The sequence below is a fragment of the Pseudochaenichthys georgianus genome, unplaced genomic scaffold, assembly GCF_902827115.2.
Source record: "Pseudochaenichthys georgianus unplaced genomic scaffold, fPseGeo1.2 scaffold_594_arrow_ctg1, whole genome shotgun sequence".
NCBI classification, from domain to species: Eukaryota; Metazoa; Chordata; class Actinopteri; order Perciformes; family Channichthyidae; genus Pseudochaenichthys; species Pseudochaenichthys georgianus.
The window spans coordinates 39,005-59,708 of NW_027263153.1; the positions used below are offsets into that span (position 1 = coordinate 39,005).

Genomic DNA, 20,704 nt, shown 5'->3' on the forward strand with positions numbered 1-20,704 from the left:
TTTATCCCAAAGTCACAGCAACATACAATTAGCACAATAAGCGTATAATGTAATAATAAGATTCAGTCTTTCTAATTGTAGCAGGATGAGCAGTAAATAGTGTTGTAAGGCATATTATTTTTAGCCTATCACCGCCAGGGGGCACCCTATAAAGGGGCAGAGGCTTCTAGCTGGCGGCCTCTTGTTTGCTGGTGCCCAGACCTACCCACTTCCGTTTTTGCCGTGTTTTGCTTCCGCCACCGGCGTAGGTATGTTGTAGGGGAATAGCTGGCTTCAGGTAAAGTTTCACAATTCTCTATCATACTTAGGTGTAGTCACGTTTTGTTTTGTATAGCGGAGGGTCTTCCTGGCGATGCCCGTCAAGTAGCTGTAACATAGCGAGCATGAAACTCTCTCCTCTCTGCCTGATCGGGCCAAGCTAAGGCTTTAAAGAACCGCTGCTGTTTTGCTGCACCGAAAAGAGACGGGTTTCTGACGCAGGGTCATCACCCGTACTGCTGATCCTGTGTGCTGCTAAGTGCTAGTAGATTGTCTGCGTCTGGGTATCGTGTCTGGTCCGGTTTGGCATTGCCTACGGCAGTATCATCACCTGCCCTACTGATCCTGTGCTACTGGACACTACTTAGATTGTTCGCTTTTGGCTACTGTGTTTGGGCCGGTTTAGCGTGGCCTACTCTGCACTATAGGTCCGCTCCCCTTAGTGGGATTCTAGTGACTGGACTGCTGGGCTAACTCCTTCTGTTTAGTTATTCTTTCCTTCACCAATTCAAACTATTTTGTTTACTTTTGGTTTATTTTATACTTAATTAGTTTCGATATATCTTTGCTCAATTCATTGTTTGTTTATATGATTTGGGTTTAGGTTTTCTTTCTTTGTTTTTTTGCATAGTTTTGTTTATGCCGCAGGATTGCCCGTATGGCTGCGGCTAATTTTGGTTTATTTCATTTTGAGTCATTCTGTGTTTTTGTCCCCCACTTATTCCTGTTTTCCCTTGTTTTCTTGTTTTAGTTACTGAGAGCTGAAGGTGGTGGTATTGGTGTCCGAGGTGGTGGCTTCCCCCTTTCCGTGTGCTGTGCTTCCCCCGAGTTTTTTGGATCTTTTCTCCGTGTGATTGTGTGAGTGTGGAACACGTGTGACCGGGGTGACTTAAGTTTGTTTTTGTGGGATCCCTCTACTCATTCGTTGACCCTCTCCCCCACTGGTAAGCCTCAGCCCCCCCCTTGTTCGTTCTCTACCTTTTGGATATAGCCCTGTGTGACGGTTTTTATAAATTGTATATTTTTACTATTGTATAAATAAACTGTTCTATTTTTGATAATTGAACCACGTCTCTTGTTCTATGAGTAACCGAACCTGTGTGTCCTAGTGACTTAAAACTTGTCACATTTCCCTGGGTGAAATTCCCAGGGTGGCGTTGTCGGACTTAGCGGTTTAAACCAAACTGTTAAATTAATATAATTATTCTGCGGCCACTGCTACATAATGTTATATAAAAATAGCCTCCACAGCAATCAAACAGTGTTGGGGTCAGCTGTCTCTGCGACACCTCAGCAGCCTCTTCACATGCGTGAACACCTCCTTTAACTTCAGTCCGTACACCACGGGGTTCAGTACAGTGGGTACTAGCATCATCAGGATGGAGGTGATGAGGGTGGAGTCAGATTCTCTGTTGCTCTGCAGGCGGCGGAGCAGCAGATCTAAGCAGACGCTGATGGAATAGTTAAAGAAGACGAGCAGGTGAGGAAGACAGGTTTGTAGAGCTTTGCTGCTGAAGCTACGTGAGCGCCGCAGACAGATGAAGAGGATCCTAGCGTAGGAGAAGAGCACGAAGGCGGCAGGCAGGAATATGATAACTGCTGTGATCAGCAGACCAAATATTCCACTCAGCTGCGCTTCAGCACCACCGCAGCTCAGGCTCACAATGCTGTAGATGTAACGCAGTAGACCCTGTTGAGCTGCGCCCTGCAGAGCGGTAAGCGGCTCGCCAGCAGCGTTGTGACTCCCCCTCCAATGAAGGGCAGCAACCAGCAGAGAAGCAGCATCAGCACCACCTTGGCAGGAGTTACCAGCACAGCGTAGTGCATCGGGTGGCAGATGGACAGGTAGCGGTCAAAGGCCATGGCCGACAACAGCATGAAGCTAGCTCCACCAAGAGAGGAAACAAAGAAACCCTGGCACAGACACAAAGTCCGGGACACCTGCACCAAGCCGGCGCCGGACAGCAACAGGTCTGACAGAAGTTTGGGATAAAACACGGTACTGACTATGAGAGAGTTCAGCAGAACTGATGCCACGAAGGCAAACATGGGCCGGTGAAGAGCTCGCTGCGAACAGATGATATAAATCACCAGAGAGTCACTGAACAACACGAAGAGGTACAGCAACAAAAACACGAAGAATAAGAGCGAGCTGTGGCCAGACAGCGAGGAGAAACCGACCAGCGTCAGGGACGAGGTCACGTTAAACCCTGCTGACGTCATGAGGAGACCCCAACAAACAACACGCTGTGACCTCAGGTCAACAACAACAACAGCAATAAGTCAGAGCTAACCAACCTGTTGACATTATTTATGAAAACATTTAAATAAAGGATATAACATTAGTTTATATCACATTGACATATACAGTAGGAAAAATGAAACTGGAATATTTAGAACACACATTTATTTAACATTCATATTTAAAACGTGTATTCATAGAATATGAATTCACAGTTAATTAATCAGATACTAAAATATCTGCTTTAACAATAATGTATAAGTCAATGATAAATATCTATCATGAATCAGAAACAGGCGAAAGCATCATCGCAATGAACACGAAACATGAGGAGAAGCAGACCTGAATCCACCTGTTAAACAATCATGTTATTACATAACAGTAACATACACACACAATAATGGCATTACCGACAATTTAAAGGATATTTATATATAATTAATCACGAACACACAGAAACATCCTCACAGGGAACTTAAAGAGAAACTGACCAGAATCCACCTATTCATCAAGAAGCAGACACATCACAGCGTAAAGAACATTAATACATATGACTTCAAAATAACATTTATAAGTGAAATATTGAACTAACATCATCACAAGGAACACGAAGGAAGAAGAGAAGCTGACCTGAATGCAGCCGGTGAAACATTAATAACATTATGCATCGACACAGTGAACCATCGAATGTATGTGAACACGAAACACGAGAAACATGAGGAGAAACAGACCTGACTCCACCTGTTTCAACATTAACTTCAATTTATATAACAATAATATATACAGCATTAATATAAAGTACATTTATTTTTTGTATTATAATGAATCAGAAAAAGGCAGAAAGATGACCACAGTGAACCATGGACTGTATGTGAACACGAAGCATGAGGAGAAACTGACCTGAATCCAGCTGGTGAAACATTAATACAACATTAATGTAGATATGACGAAGCACGTACAGACAGAGACAGCATCTCAGTGAACAAGAGGAGAAGCTGACCTGAATCCAGCTGGTGAAACATTAATATAACATTAATGTAGATATGATGAAGCACATACAGACAGAGACAGCATCTCAGTGAACAAGAGGAGAAGCTGACCTGAATCCAGCTGGTGAAACATTAATACAACATTAATGTAGATATGATGAAGCACGTACAGACAGAGACAGCATCTCAGTGAACATGAGGAGAAGCTGACCTGAGTCCAGCTGGTGAAACATTAATATAACATTAATGTAGATATGATGAAGCACGTACAGACAGAGACAGCATCTCAGTGAACATGAGGAGAAACTGACCTGAATCCAGCTGGTGAAACATTAATACAACATTAATGTAGATATGATGAAGCACATACAGACAGAGACAGCATCTCAGTGAACATGAAGCTGTGAAGCTGCTTTTATCACCGTCCTTCTTCCTCCGTGGAGCTCATTGTAAATTCATTAAAGGTCATCTGCCAATCACAAATATGTTGTTTGGAATGGGAGGTTCTGAGAAGGCAATGTCAAGTTAATGTAAAACAGACATAATCATCTTAAAATAGTAAATATTGAAAGCGTCCCTTTGATTAATTCAGTGCTTTGTTTGATGTTAGTAATAATAATAATAATAATGAGTTCCATTTATAAAGCACTTCATATTTGAATGCAAATCCCGAAGTGCTAGTAATATGTTCAGGTGTCAGATACACGCAGGGGTTACATTGGCCCCGGCTCATAGGACGACGCTCTGACTTCATCACCCTCACATATTTGTCATATGTTTACAAAAAACGACGTATATGTTAAAACTTTTCTCCTTCTTAACATGGACTATATTCTTAAACCGTGTGTGTGTGTGTGTGTGTGTGTGTGTGTGTGTGTGTGTGACCCTTATGATCAAATTGTTCACCCTGAGATTTGAATATGCGTGTAATAATGTAAGATGTAAATACATTCCAGTTAAATGTAACTATGAGGAAGACGGTTCTGTTTGTAATACTTTCTATTTCCATTGTGTTATTTGGTGGCATCGATGTGTGCATTTGATACAGGAGCAGTGTCTTTAGGGCCTCGTAGCCCTTAAGGTCAGAATAAAGATATCCTCGACCACGCACCGCATAGAAAGGTTCAACCTGTCTGAGAATGGATGCAAAAACATCGATTGTCTGATTATCCATCTAGCTGGATGAGGTTTGGTTTTGAGTCTAAACAAGGAGTGTGCAGCGCTGTGGGCCGCTGGCTAGCATCTGTTCCCTTCATGAGCGCATCCAGTGTGACAGCCAATTAACAAATGTAATTAACTAAAAAAAACCAATCTTTCACTTATTCGGGATGGACATGATCCTCAGAGACATTTAATTATATTACAATCATCCGTCTTTCTTGGTCATTGTGCAATATTACTCATTATGAATAAAACACACAGAGACAGCTCTTTGTGTCCCGCGGGAAAATACCCGTTGTGTCCTCGTTACGGCCTCTAATGTAATCTGACTGGCAGCTTGTTTGTTTGTTTGTAGCCTTTATGTAACCAGGTGAAGCCCCTTGAGATCAAAAAATCTCTTCTTCAGGGTGACCTGTAGGACATTAGTTACACATGTAACATAAAAACAACAGAACAACAATAAGGATGACAATTGTGGAAATTGATGTAAGATATTGTACCGAAGAAGTGAGGCAGCAGCATATTTTTGGTATGTTCATTTTAATGTCACCCATCTATAGGAGGTGTATTGCATCATGTCATCTCTAATATATGTGTGGGTTTATACATTCCTGTGTGTTAATAGTTGAAGGAACAAAAAGTACGTTTTTTTATAGATTCCTGAAACAATGTTCCCTTTTTCTTAAAAGTAGATTAGCGCAATAGTCTTTTTCTTTGACTTTTACCCGTTTATCAAAAGGGTGTTTTTATGCTATTTCTGAAGAAGGAAGATGCAGAATTAATTGTGAGTTCTGTTTTGAGTGAAAATATTACCCCTTTGAGTGTTTTTCTGGGTTAAACCATCGATAGGCTTTGCAAATTGGGAGGGACATTTTCCCCAGATATAATGATGCGCATCCTGCAGGCCTTCCCAACACGTCTGTCCGTCCTGGGAGAGGGATCCCTCCTCTGTTGCTCTCCCTGAGGTTTCTCCCATTTTTCCCTTTAAACTGGGTTTTCTTTGGAAGTTTTTCCTTGTACGATGTGAGGGTCTAAGGACAGAGGGTGTCGTATTGTCATACTGATATTCTGTACACACTGTGAAGACCACTGAGACAAATGTAACATTTGTGATATTGGGCTATATAAATAAACATTGATTGATTGATTGATTGATTGATTGACTGTGGCTTTCATAGCGGGAAAACATATGGACTATTGTGTGATAAGCTACATAATAAGAATGTGTTTTGCTTCAAACTGAAAACTGTTTGGTTCTCTGCTGCCCGCGCTGATACCCTGTAAGACAGCGTTTTGGTATCTCCCAAATGAAACTCCACCCCTTCCTGTTGGTGTTGGTATGAAGGAAGTGTTTAGCTTGTTGTTCTCTCTCTCTTCTCGCGCGGCCCGGACCGGAAGGTCGGGGCAGCTCGTGAACAAGGCCAGGAGTAGGCATACTCCTGACATTACGCATATGATATGGCTTTGTATGGTAATGTATTATATTGTATTGCATTATTACCTTTTATGATTAAAACTGATTTTTGTTTAACCCTCGTCCTGGTTGTTTTGAGTGTTCCTTCTTTTAAAGCAAGCTCATAGGAACGGCGCGGAGAAGTGCTACCTACTCCTTCACATACAACATAATGTACAGGGTACAGTTTACAAAACTCTATTCACAGTGACAGGTACCATGAGTATCAGACAGCATGGCACCCAGCCGAGTTTCAGAGTGACGCAGTGGAACCAAAGTGCTCAGTTTCAAACAGGTTTGCAGACTGTTCCAAGTTAGAGGAGCTGCACATCTAAAAGCTTTCTTCCCTAAGACAGTCCGAGCACTTGGCACATTTAATAAAACAACATCATGAGATCTCAGGCAATACGTACTTTCAATTCGTCGAGAGATCAGAGAGCAGATATAAAAATGTAGTTTACCCAACATGGCTTTATAGATGAACATGTACCAGTGACTGAGCCTCCGTACAGAGAGTGAAGGCAGACCTGCCTTGGCGTACAGGGTACAGTGATGAGTGAGTGCTTTACAGTTAGTCACACATCTCAGAGTGCTGTGATACGCTGCATCTAAATTGCTCAGGTAATAGGCAGGTGCATTCATATACATCAGATCACCAGAGTCCAGCACAGGTCAAAGGTCACAGAGCCTTTTCCTGGCCTCAAGCGAGAAGCAGGACTTGTTCCTGGAGAAGAACCCTAGCCTCACCCTCAGCTTTTTAAGCAGATTAGTGACCTGAAGTTTAAAAGAGAGACAATCATCAAGCCAGATACCCAGGTATTTGTAACAGGCAACAACTTCAAGTTTTGTTCCTTGCGTAGTTACAATATCTAAAACAGGCTCTGGTGTCTTTTTAGCTTTAGAAAAGAGCGTTACCTTGGTTTGATCCACATTTAAAAGAAGCTTAAGCTCAGAGAGCTGAGTCTGAATAGTGTTAAAAACAGCCTGTAATTTAACACCAGCCTCCTTAATGGAAGGACCTGCACAATACATCACAGTATCATCCGCATAAAAATGTAAAGTAGCTTCATCCACATTATCACCTACACTGTTAATATATATGGAGAATAAAAGTGGTCCTAAAACAGAACCTTGTGGTACACCATTAGAAATGTGTAACCACTCAGAAGACAGCCCATCAAAGTGAACACATGGGGACCTTTCAGAGAGGTAGTTCACAAACCACCCCACTGCAAGGCTGGATAGGCCAATACTGAGTAGCCTCTGCTTTAAGATGTGATGATCAACGGTGTCAAACGCTTTGGACAGGTCAATAAACAGAGCTGCACAACTCTGCTTATTATCTAAAATACTAGTAATGTCATTCACCACTTTCATCGTGGCAGTGATGGTGCTGTGTTTCTTTCTGAATCCTGACTGATGTTTAGACAGGATATCATTTATACATAAAAACTCCTTTACTTGTTCACTCACTAAGCGTTCGAGCACCTTAGCCAGAACTGACAACTTAGAGATTGGCCTATAGTTATTTAAAATAGTTGCCTCCCCTCCTTTCAGTAAAGGCAGGACATAAGCAGACTTCCATACTTTACGAATTGTGTTCGTGCTGAGGGAGAGGTTAAAAAGAGAAGTAAGAGGTGGAGCAATAAAATCGGCAGCTATCTTTAAAAAGAAAGGTTCTAAGTTGTCCGGGCCGGCCGGTTTCCTAGGATCTAGCTTAGATGAGGCTTCATGAACAACATTGACAGTAAAAGGAGTAAAACTTTTCCAGACCACGTTGTTCAGAGTCACGGATTGGGGTGTTCACAGAAGCAGAGTTAGTCACAGTCCGATATAGAGCCAGGTGCTGTGGTGAGGCACGGGGCAGCTCATTACGGATCTCACCGGTGGATATCGATTTTATTGCTTTCCAACATTTCCTAGGATTATTTAGATTTTCTGTGGTAACTGACAAATAGTACTTCGACTTTGCACTTTTGACATTTGAAGTGAAGCTATTCCTTAGCTGCCTAAAACTCAGCCATTCTACCTCTGAGCCTGATCTCCTAGCCTTTGCCCAGGCCTTGTTTCTCTCATGAAGGAGACTAGACAGCTCAGCAGAAAACCAAGGATTGTCTCGTCCCTTTACTCTAAATTTACGCAGGGGTGCATGTCTATCAATGATCTCCATAAAACCAAGATAGAAATAAGACCATGCAGTTTCTACATCAGCACACAGATCGATTTACCCCAATCAAACCCAAACATGAACAAAACCCTGCTCAACAAAATGTTTTATGTCTCTCTTGATGATAATGCGAGGTTTAACCTTTTGGACCTTAGTGTCCCTAATTATGGCTACAACACAGTGATCGCTCAGATCATTTTCAAATACTCCCACAGATGAGTATTTATGGGGAACATTAGTTAGAATGAGATCAATTAGGGAGGATTTATTAGGGGACTTGATGTTAGGGCGAGTAGGACTGTCCACAATCTGAGTAACATTTAAAGAGATACAAAGGTTTTTAAAATCCTCTGACACTGCAGTTAACCAGTCCCAGTTTAAATCTCCAAGCAGCACTATTTCCTTGTAGTCTAGTTGTGATAAAATATTTGCTAGTGAAGACAAGGAGTCTTTGCCAGCTGAGGGGGGTCTGTAGCAGCCCACCACCATGACCTGTTGACCCTTTGCCACTTCTATATTTATGGCTAAAAATTCCAATTGCTTACTGATGGATTTGGAAACTAATGTGGTTACACTGAACTTATTCTTAACATAAATGGCAACGCACCACCTTTATTAGGCCGGTCGGTACGATACACATTAAAACCATTTAAGGCAATGTCAGAGGCCAAAATAGACTTGTTTAGCCATGTTTCAGATAAAACAATGACGTCAGCGTCAGTCGAGCCCAGATACGGACAAAATCTAGTTTACCTAACAGACTGCGCACATTCAAGTGGATGAAGCCCAACCCAGACCTAGCTTTAAAATCAGCAGGAATAGCGATCTGACTATTACTACTGGGCGGACCAGGGTTAGGTTGTACATTTCCTGACAGTAATAACAACAAAAAACAGGCATCTTTTCCTCTTAAACGACACAAACACATTGTCATCTACTTTAGAATCACCGGAAAAGTCTGCGAGAGTGTGATTAGAGCTTAAGAAGCAGTCGTGAAGAACCATCATCGCAGGAAAATAAAAAAGACAAACATATTTTGTCGAGCAGATTGACTGTGACAAGGCAACCGGTAATTGTTTGTGTAAGAGGATGCCCACTGCGGGTGGCAGAACAGACCTGAATCCAGTAGTCTTCTCAGAATGACTAGAGATCTTCTCATAGTCCAAAACAGTTAACAGGCACAGCAGAATCCCGATATGGGCCATTTTCCCAGACCAGCACACAGTATCCGCGATGTTCCTGGAGCAAAATCAGCACAGCAGCAAAGGACAGGCGAAAACAGCAGCGTGGAAGCGCTCCGGTCCCTCCGTGGTATCCCCGAGGTGAAAGCAGCAGCAGAACCAGGACAGGTGGAAAGCAGGCCCCAGCGGTGGTAAAATCCTCCTGCGTACAGCAGCACACGCCCGGTGGAAGCAGGCCAAGCCCGAAGCGTGGATCCACTCCGTCTCTCCGCGACGACTCTGGGGTAAAAACCTCTCCAGTACAGCCGTACTCTACAGGTGGGAGCAGGCCTCCGTAGATCGCAGATCGCAGGCAGCAAACAGGTGGAGCCTCTCCGTCTCTTCGCGACGTCTCCGGAGGAAAAACATCTCAGTACAGCCGCACTCGACAGGTGGGAGTAGGCCTCGGCAGATCGCAGACAACTAAAACTACTACTTGTATAAGTAGGGATGGCTAAAAGTTTGTAAGCAGGAGAGCTAGATGCTAACAGATGCTAACAGAATGCCAGATGCTAACAGGTAAGTGCGAGCCTGTAGAAATTGCGACTGCCTCCAATGACAGCGTAGGTGTGAGTGTTTTTTTTGTGCAATGTAAAACGTAATAACTACGTTGGTCCACAACTTGGGACGTAGTAGGCTTGTTTGAGACGAGCTAAAAGCTTAACCCCCTCTCTCAATCACTGTGCTGGACAAAGACGGCAATTCCACTTATTTAATATAAAAAAGCCAACGTTAGACAGCTTATTACAAATTGCTTTTGGTTGGTTCTACGACAAAATACGTCAGTGAATACCCCACCCGTGAATTTAAACACAGATGGTGCGAACAAGTGTCTTAGTGAGACGACTGAATGTCATCACGGCCAACATTAACCTCCTTTATCTTAGCGGTGGTGACGTGAAGTCATGTGACCGTGCTGTAGTTCCTTTATAGTAAGGTGACCAGATTTTCAAAATTAGAATCGGGACATTTTGAGTTTTGCGGTCAATATATCATTAACATATCCAATTTTCTTCACTGTTAAAGAAAAAAGGGGGGAAATTCTGGTTCAATGTAATTCGAACATTTTAACTGTTGGATACAAACAGAAGGACGATAGCTCATATATGAGACTTCAAAGGTCTTTTATTTTGAAACTCTACATCAGATTGTCCTGATTCTCTCTGAGTGACTAGATGGGGTCTCCTGCTATCAGCCTGGAGTGAAATAAGTCTTTGATGATTTGACAGTTTTTTTATTTATTCTTGTATAAAAACAGAGGGATGATAGCCCATATATGAGATTTCAAAAGTATTTGATTTTGAAACTCTACATCAGATTGACTAGATGGGGTCTCCTGCTATCACCCTGGAGTGAAATAATTATTTGATTGACTTTGAATGACTCTTTGATTATGGACAGTTTCCATTAAATAATAATCAAAATATAGATGGACAATAGATCTAATTTGAGATTTGAAACAGCATACATTTTAAATTGTGCTTCAGAAAGTAATGTTATGTTAGGAGTGTTGTGAAATGGTGTCAACATCAATTGAAACTAGAGAATGCAATTCCTGAATAAATTGCTAGTGGGAATGCTTTATGCTGAAAAGCTGACGCTAAACTGCTATGCTGAAATGTAATGTGTAAGAAGAAAGTGAAGAATTTAGATTGAAATGATACATGAACACAGGGGGCTTGAATGTGTGATGAGAGAAGAAAAGAAAGTAAAAAGGCTTGGAAAAGCAGCAAAATATTTGAACTGCAAACTTCTGAACTAACTTGATGGCGAATGATCTGTCGCCATGGCAACGGCATTTGATGACACCCCATAATACACTTAGATGCTGTGAGGAAATATTTGTATGTATTCATGTTAGTAAACTATCAAGATGCTTAAAAAGGGAAAATGATTTGAGTAAGAAAACTGTGAACTGTTTTTGGGGCCTGTGAACATTTGGTTTTGTGAGGACAAAGGAAGAGGGGGAAGGTGTGGAGTTAACATACAGTCATCCCTGTGATAATGAAGCTAAGCCACTGGGATTGGGGAATTTAAGATGTGAGCTGTTGATAATAATAATAATATTTTGGGCAGCCAATCACTGGTCTGGAAGGGAGGCGCAGATAACTCCTCCTCTGGTCAGCGAAGTATTTAGACAGTGTGCCTCTCTCTCTCTCTCCTCGCGTCGCTCGGACTGGAAGGTCGTGGCGGCCTGTGGGCAGGAGCCAGGAGTAGGCCAACTCCTGACATTACACATATGATACGATATGGTTGTGTATGGTAATGTATTTGATTGTATTGCATTGTATATTACCATTAAAGTGGATTATTGTTTAACGGTTAAGTGTATGCTCTGGATTGCCTTCATGTAAGATAACAGCTTGTTTAGGGACGCGAGGAGATTTGGAAATGCGGCCTAGTTATCATTTATATCTCCTAACAATGCGTTGATGGCTGCATCGTTACCAAACCTGTGAAGTTTTGGAGCGTTTGGAGCATTTTCACTGAAGTTATGAGAAAACCGTGTTTCATGGCGAGCATTGTGTTTCCATGGCAACGGCATTTGAAGAAATCTCAAAACTGGCACGTAGATGTCTTCACGGCTGGACTGTTAGCACACATGTGAAGTTTGAGCACTCTTTGAACATTAGCATAGGAGTTATAGTGACATCATATTTTATGGCGAGGGTTGCGTTTCCATGGAAACAGCATATGGTGAGATCTCGGATTTGGCGTAGAGCTGTTGAGGCATGGACCGGTGATATACAAGTGAAGATTGGGGGATGATTGGACCGTGTCCATTGGACTTATAGCAACATCATGTTTTATGGCGAGGGATGCGTTTCCATGGAAACGCCATATGGTGAGATCTCAGATTTGGCGTAGAGCTGTTGAGGCATGGACTGGTGATATACAAGTGAAGATTGGGGGACGATTGGACAGTGTCGATTGTAATTACAGCCTCATCGTGTTTCATGGCGAGTGGTCTGTCGCCATGGCAACGACATTTGATGACACCACATACTACGCTTAGATGCGTTGAGGCTGCCTCGTTATCAAACCTGTGAAGTTCCGGGCTGTTTGAAGTATTTTCACTGAAGCTATGAGAAAACCGTGTTTCAAGGCGAGCATTGTGTTGCCATGGCAACGGCATTTGTCGAAATCTCAAAACTGTCCTGTCGATGTCTTCACGGCTGGACTGTTGGCACACTGCTATCTGGAGTCTGCTCTCTGAGCATGTCAGGTGGAGTGATGACATCATCGTGTTCCATTACACAGGTGTTTATAGTTGAGCTAACGAGCTCTGTAGAGATCACAGGTTTCCATTGTTCTGAATGAGAGATGAACCTCTTACATGTGAACGTTTTGTGGAAGAACCGTAACAGATATCTGTGAAATTTCAAAACGTGAAGCATGTCAAGGAAGTTGAGTATCTGAAATGTAATTTTTGTGTACTTTCGGGTTAATAATGTGGCCTTTTTGGCAGTTTAACTAAAGGTGTGCGGCTGTTACCGTGAGGAAATATCTGCCTGAAATTACAATGGGCTTTGATGGAGGAATGTTGAACGTTTTTGTCACTTCATGCCCTCAAGAGGCATTTTGTTTCATTATTTTTGCTTCATTATTTGTCATTTTTCAAGCTACGAGATGTATTCCTATGTTTATCATGAAAAATGATGTCCCTGGAATGTAGGGTTTGGGAATTATGGCGGTTTAAAAAAAATATATGAATGTGAATTTCAAGCTGTCATCCACATCGCGCACTCTAGTTAATGTTAAAATGTGAAGAAAACCTCTCTACCAAGGTCTGAACAATGTTTAATATCTCTAAAAGTAAGAATCAGATTTAAAAGTTGTTTTACACGAATAATGCCAGTCATGTAACATTTTAGAGTTGGAATGAGGTTTCTGAGTGAAAGTATGAATGAACAGTTAGCAGTTGAAGTTGCATGAAGATTTGTTGAAGTCTGAAGAGTTTCTCTATTGACTTCAATGTTAAAAATGTGATGTATTATGGGATGTATCTCTGGAATTATGAAAGTTATGAATGAGAAAAGTCATTGCCATCGATTCCCGACCGAGCTGAACGTTTTGATGTTTGAATGGAGTTTCTGCGATGTTCAATGCGGGAGAAGAAGAGGGCCAAAATAAGTCGGCGGAATAATAATAATAACCTTTTCGTGCGTAGAAGAACAGTTAGTGGGAATGCTGTTAACAGCATTCCCACTAAATTAGTCACCCAGTGGAAATGTCAGATATGTCTTCACATTCACTCAGTTATAATGTGGTAGTTATACGTAGTTTGTTTTAAATTATTATTGATCACATTACATATTTCTTAATTTAAGCTCCATATTATAATATTGCCTAACGGAAGCATATATAATGTGAACAAAATAGGTCTGAGCACTGGCACTCCATGGCTGACTTTGGTTTGCGTGGAAGATTCATCGTTAACACGTACAAACTGAGAGCGTTCAGATAGATAGGACCTAAACCAGCCTAAAGCAGTTCCCTGTATGCCAACTAAGTGCTCTAGTCTTTTCAATAGGATGTCATGGTCGATAGTATCAAATGCAGCACTGAGATCGAGCAAGACAAGAATAGAGACAAGTCCCTTGTCTGAGGCTGTTAGAATATCATTTGTGACTTTAACCAGAGCTGTCTCTGTGCTATGATGTGTTCTAAAGCCAGACTGAAAATCTTCAAATAAATCATTGTTTTTTAAGTAATCACACAACTGTTTTGCGACCGCTTTCTCAAGAATTTTTGAGAGGAACGGAAGATTAGAAATAGGTCTATAGTTGGCTAAAACCTCTGGATCGAGGTTGTGCTTTTTAAGAAGCGGTTTTATCACTGCTACTTTGAATGATTGTGGAACATAGCCTGATAGTAAAGACATATTCATAATATTTAATAAATAAGTGCTAATTAATGGAAAAACTTCCTTCAACAGCTTAGTTGGAATTGGGTCTAACATGCACGTTGATGGTTTAGAAGAGAGAATCATTTAATTTAATTGATCAAGGTTTATGGCTGAAAAGCATTCTAGTTTCCTATCTAGTGTAATATTAGAACTTACGTCTCCGGGAGCTGTTGATAACACTATACTGGTCAAAGGCAAGAGGTCATTAGTTTTGTTTCTAAGAGTAACAATTTTATCGTTAAAAAAGCACATAAAATCATTACTACTGAGTGCTATGGGAATAGAAGGCTCAGTGGAGCTGTGGCTCTCTGTCAGCCTGGCTGCAGTGCTGAAAAGACATCTTGCATTATTCTTATTCTCATCTATTAATGAAGAGTAGTAGGCTGCTCTCGCTTTACGCAGTGCTTTCTTATATTCATTGAGAGTAATATGCCAAATTAAACGAGATTCTTCAAGTTTGGTGGAACGCCATATCCTTTCAAGTTGTCTAGACTTTTGCACTATTTTGCGCATTTCGGCATTATGCCATGGAGCTAATCTATGTTTTTTTATTTTCTTCTTTTTCAAAGGAGCAACAGAGTCTAATTGTATTCGCAGCGCATCTGTAGCACTATCAACAACATGATCAATTTGGGGTGGTGTACATTTTGTATAAGTTTCCTCCCCTACATGCAGACATGCTATCGAGTTAAGTATTGGTGGAATCTCTTCCTTAAATGTGGCTATAGCACTAACAGATAGGTTTCTGCTGCAAGAGCTTTTGACTAATGCTTTGTAGTCTCGTAATAGTACTTCAAAAGTTACTAAGAAATGGTCGGATAAAGCAGGATTATGCGGTTCGACTAATAGTTGCTCAATTTCAATACCATAAGTCAGAACAAGGTGGAGAGTGTGATTATAGCAGTGGGTTGGTTTATTTACACTCTGACAGAAACCAACAGAATCTAATATAGAGTTAAATGCAACAGTAAGGCTATTTTTATCATCGTCAACATGAATATTAAAGTCACCTACGATAATTACTTTATCTGTTTTAAGAACCAAAGTTGATAAAAACTCAGAGAATTCTGATAAGAATTCTGAATAAGGACCTGGTGCACGATACACTGTAACAAATAAGATTGGCTGCAAAGTTTTCCAGGTTGAATGCGTAAGACTAAGATAAGATAAGATAAAATGGACTTTTATTAATCCCTCGTGGGGACATTTTTTCTCTGCATTTGACCCATCCTAGTGTTAGGAGCAGTGTGCAGCCATTTTGAACGGCGCCCGGGGAGCAGTGTGGGGAACGGTGCCTTGCTCAGGGACACCTCAGTAGCACTTGGTCTTGCCGGGACTTGAACTGGTGACCTTCCAGTTGCCAAGCCAAGTCCCTATCGACTTCGCCACCACCGCCCTGCAACTCCCTCCTGACTGGTCTACCTGCATGTGCCATCCGACCTCTGCAGCTCATCCAGAATGCAGCGGTTCGTCTGGTCTTCAACCTTCCTAAATGTTCCCACACCACGCCGCTCCCCCGCTCCCTCCACTGGCTTCCGGTAACTGCTAGAATCCACTTCAAGACCCTGGTACTTGCGTACCATGCTGCGAATGGATCTGGCCCTTCCTACATCCAGGACATGGTTAAACTGTACACCCCAGCGCGTGCACTACGCTCTGCATCAGCCAGACGACTCGCTGCACCCTCGCTGCGAGGGGGGACCCAAGTTCCCATCAGCAGAAACACGTGGGTTTGTTATCCTGGCTCCAAGATGGTGGAATGAGCTCCCATTGACATCAGGACGGCAGAAAGCTCACACACCTTCCAGACTGAAAACTCATCTCTTTCGACTCCACCTCGAGCGATAGAATTACTAACAAAGAACTGCTAACAGAGCACTTATATACTAATAAAAGACTGGCTTATCTATAGCCAGTTGAGCGGTGGTGAGGTGAAGTCATGTGACCGTGCTGTAGTTCCTTTATAGCTCAACATTAGCCACCTTTAGCTTAGCGGTGGTGACGTGAAGACTTGTGACGGTGCTGTAGTTCCTTTATAGCCTAACGTTAGCTTTTTACTTTAGAAATCATAAAGAGGTGTTAATATGTGGAGATTATCCTGCTGAACTAAACGTATAAGAATCATGAACATTTGTTTAATATAAACTTGGTGCGTAGGTGCTGACTTGTGTATTAAAAGTATTTTTAATACACTTTCAATTGAGCTTACAGCTAATTATTATTAACATGACCGGAGAGATTTATTTTCTACCATTTTTTACGGTCAAATACCGGCTAACAGAAACACTGAGTATTTTAATATAGACACCACCCCACATGTACAGCTTTGTGTGGTGCTAGGTTCACGAGAGGATCCGCAATCGCACTTTGTTGCGAAGCTTCAGTGTCGTTGGCGAGATGCTGTTGATAGTGAGATGTGTCTGCCGTCTACTCTCAACTGTTTGACCGGTATGATGCACCATCCAGTACTGAGAGTGCACTTTAACATATTGGCCCTCATGCTCTCAGACAGTACACGTACATACAAAAGTACTGAGATGTCACTCACATAAAGTGAGAAGCCAGCAGGGCAGAGGTCAGGGCGGTAAAACATCCTGCAGATGATGAAATGTTGTTTGTGGTTAATGAGCTGCAGCGTGGACTCTGTGGACTAACGAGCTCCGGCCTTAATGAGAGCTGTTACCGAGCTGCTCTCAGGTGACCTCATTAACACACTGACCTGTTTGCTTCTTTACTTTGTGCTGCTGTAAACACCCAGAGGCGCAATGCACAGAAGGCTAAACCTGCACAAACAAGACAAAACAATAATCAAAGAAAATTAAAGAGTGAATCCATAAAAAAATAACGCCAAAGCTTTCCTTTGGTGCTATTTATTTAGTCATTTTTAAAACACTTTTTTATCAAAACACGATGAAGGAAATACTCCGTTTGTTCATAGTGGCAGAATAATCCACTTCAGTGAGTGTTAGTGCGGCACATATTCTGAACGGGCCAAGCTGTACATATAATGATCATGAATAGACACAAAAAGGATAAGTGCCAAAAGAAGTCAAACGGCACTTAGACCTCTTCTTCTTCTTTCGTATAACGTTAGATGTCCAACTCGGTGTCGTGTAGCCATGCCCGCATCTCTGGTCCTCGGTCGAAGAGGCTGGCTTCCGAGGGTGGTCTATATAAGGGGCAGATGGTGATTATATGGACAGCGGTCTGCTCAGGGTCGCCGCACTCGCATGCCGCACTGTCCGCCAAGCCCCACGTCTTCATCGAGGTTTTAAAGTGACCGACCCCAGTTCGTAGACGGTTCAGAGTGGTCCACTGCCGGCGCGGTAGTCGTCTCCTCCAATGCGCGGTAGGTCGTCTCCTCCAATGGTGCCATCTTAGACCTCCAATAAAGAAATCTATATTTTATTTCTAACACATATGAAAGATCGTTCGTTGTCTACTGTTTATATAATGTGTCTCAGATCGGTATGCATGGCACCGTTCTGTCAATAACGGATATTCTAACCTGATGAATTACGTGGTGAATGGGACCAGAAGTCATTTGAGCCACGATATAACGAGATCTCACAGCTTCGTAACATTAACAAAGGAATTGTTGTTTTAAATGATGGATGTTCATACCTCATTATGGAACTACAAATCGTTATACATACCAGCCATAACTACATCGTATGCTTATTTGAACACAAACACACCCTCGTAGTTTGGTTTGAGGTGATTATAGGAAGCGATCTACTTTAATAACCCGTAAAGAAAGTTTGATTTGATCCTGCAGCAACATTAACACGTTTAAAACTCAACAGACGATTCAGATCGATTAGATCCCTTCAGCATCACATATAGGTTCATAACGAACACACCACAGCAGCCCTTTGGTTTGGAGATAGATTTATTAGATTTCTGTGAGTTACTACAGTCGTAGTGTTCTCATACATGTCATCTGCAGTTCATCAAACTGATTAGAGAAGTATAATCTACATACATCTCATAGGCAAGGCAAGGCAAGTTTATTTATATAGCACTTTTCAACACAAGGCAATTCAAAGTGCTTTACAAAAAATGAAAGACATTAAGCATTAAAAAAGAAAAGCTAATAAAATAAACATTAAAAGAACAAATACATGGATAAAAGTTACAGTGCAGTCTAAGATATGAATAGTTCAATTAAAAGCAGCGACAAAAAGAAAAGTCTTCTTGCTGGATTTGAAAGTAGTCAGAGCTGCAGCGGACCTGCAGGTTTCTGGGAGTTTGTTCCAGATATTTGGAGCATAATAACTGAACGCTGCTTCTCCATGTTTAGTTCTGACTCTGGGGACAGAAAGCTGACCAGTCCCTGAAGACCTGAGAGATCTGGATGGTTCATAATTTAGCAGGAGGTCAGAAATGTATTTTGGGCCTAAACCATTCAGTGCTTTATAAACCAGCAGCAGTATTTTTGAAATCTATTCTTTGACACACAGGAAGCCAGTGTAAAGACTTCAGAACAGGAGTGATGTGATACAGTTTCTTAGTGTTAGTGAGGACTCGAGCAGCAGCATTCTGAATCAGCTGCAGCTTCCTAATAGATGTTTTAGTGAGACCTGTGAAGACACCTTTGCAGTAGTCGAGTCTACTGAAGATAAAGGCATGGACAAGTTTCTCCAGATCCTGCTGTGACATTAGTCTTTTAATCCTAGATATATTCTTTATGTGATAGTAGGCTGATTTAGTAACTGTTTTAATGTGACTGTTGAAACTCAGTCAGAGTCCATGACTACACCTAGATTTCTGGCTTTATCTGTTGGTTTGAACATTGCAGACTGAAGCTCAGCGCTAAGTTGTATACGTTCTGACTTGGCTCCAAAAACCATTACCTCAGTTTTATCTTTGTTTAATTGGAGAAAGGTTCTGACACATCCAGTCATTGATTTGTTCAATGCACTTACTCAGTGTTTGAATTGGAGAATAGCCTCCTGGTGAAATTGTTACGTAAATGTGTGTGTCATCCGCATAGCTATGGTAACTTATTTTGTTGTTCTTCATTATCTGAGCCAGTGGTAGCATGTAGACGTTAAAGAGAAGAGGCCCCAAGATGGAGCCTTGAGGAACCCCACATGTCATATTTGTCAACTCAGATGTGTATTTGCCTATAGAAACAAAGTTGTTTCTGTCCTTTAAGTAGGATTCAAACCAATTTAGAACTGTTTCCGAAAGTCCCACCCAGTGTTCCAGTCGGTCTAGTAATATGCTGTGGTCAACAGTGTCAAACGCAGCACTGAGATCTAATAATACTAACACTGAAGTTCTGCCACTGTCTGTGTTTAAGTGGATGTCATTAAAGACCTTTACAAGAGCAGTCTCAGTGCTGTGGTTTGGACGAAAGCCTGACTGGAACACATCGAAACAACTATTTAAATGCAAGAAATTACTCAACTGTTGAAAAACAACTTTTTCAATGATCTTACCTAGAAATGGCAGGTTTGATATGGGCCTGTAATTGTTCATTACTGAAGCATCTAGATCATTCTTTTTTAAGAGCGGTTTAATAACTGCAGTTTTCAGGGCCTGTGGAGAAATACCTGAGTGAAGAGATGTGTTTACTATATGAAGTAGATCTGAGGCCATGCAAGGAAAAACATCTTTGAAAAACCCTGTTGGAATAATATCAAGGCAGCAGGAGGAGGACTTCAGAAGTAGTATAATGTCCTCTAGGTTTTTATCATTAATGTGATGGAATTGTGTCATGATGTCTGAATTGATGTTAGGTGGACACAGAGACAACACATGTGCTGTTCCTGATGCAGAGGCACTGACTGCTCGTCTGATGTTCTGAATGTTGTCAGTGAAAAAGGCAAAGTCATTGCACGCCCTGGTGGATAGACATTCTGAGGCTACTGACACTGGGGGGTTAGTTAGTCTGTCGACGGTAGCAAACAAGGCACGTGCGTTGTTTTTGTTTTTGGTAATGATATCAGAGAAGAACGATTGCCGTGCGTTTTTCAATTCCAAATTATAAAAGCCAAGTCTCTCTTTATAGATTTCAAAGTGAACCTGGAGATTTGTTTTTCGCCACCTGTCAGCTTTTCGACATTCTCTTTTTTCTGTTTTAACGGTCATGGCCTTTCTCCATGGAGATATTTTCTTCCCAGTCACTTCCTTTACCTTAGTTGGAGCAATGGCATCTATAACATTTGTAATTTTTGAATTAAAATGATCTACTAGCTCATTTACTGAGGTGTTAGCAGGGGCAAGTGTGGAAGAAAAATTCTGAGTAAACATTTCCCTAGTGTTTTCAGTTAAATATCGCTTTGTGGTTACCTCTT

At 41.6% G+C, this 20,704-nt stretch overlaps 2 protein-coding genes across 3 annotated transcripts in view; one reads left to right on the forward strand and one right to left on the reverse strand.

Annotated features, from left to right (window-relative positions):
- The first annotated feature begins 213 nt into the window (after nt 1-213).
- The window catches only part of dhx9 (DEAH (Asp-Glu-Ala-His) box helicase 9), a 55,189-nt gene continuing 34,698 nt past the window's right edge, over nt 214-20,704 (forward strand). The window contains exons 1-2 of one of the 2 annotated variants that reach the window (XM_034079363.2): nt 214-277; nt 1,010-1,202. The gene's annotated coding sequence lies outside the window, so the exon portion shown is untranslated. The remainder of the gene's footprint in view (nt 278-1,009; nt 1,203-20,704) is intronic. The other variant, XM_071202587.1, reaches the window with a different exon arrangement.
- Nucleotides 1,529-2,481, reverse strand: LOC117443362 (olfactory receptor 6N1-like). Its single transcript, XM_034079361.1, has 2 exons — nt 1,922-2,481; nt 1,529-1,808 (listed from the first exon to the last, which is right to left on the reverse strand). The coding sequence occupies exons 1-2, from the start codon at nt 2,479-2,481 to the stop codon at nt 1,529-1,531; spliced, it is 840 nt and encodes a 279-aa protein (XP_033935252.1).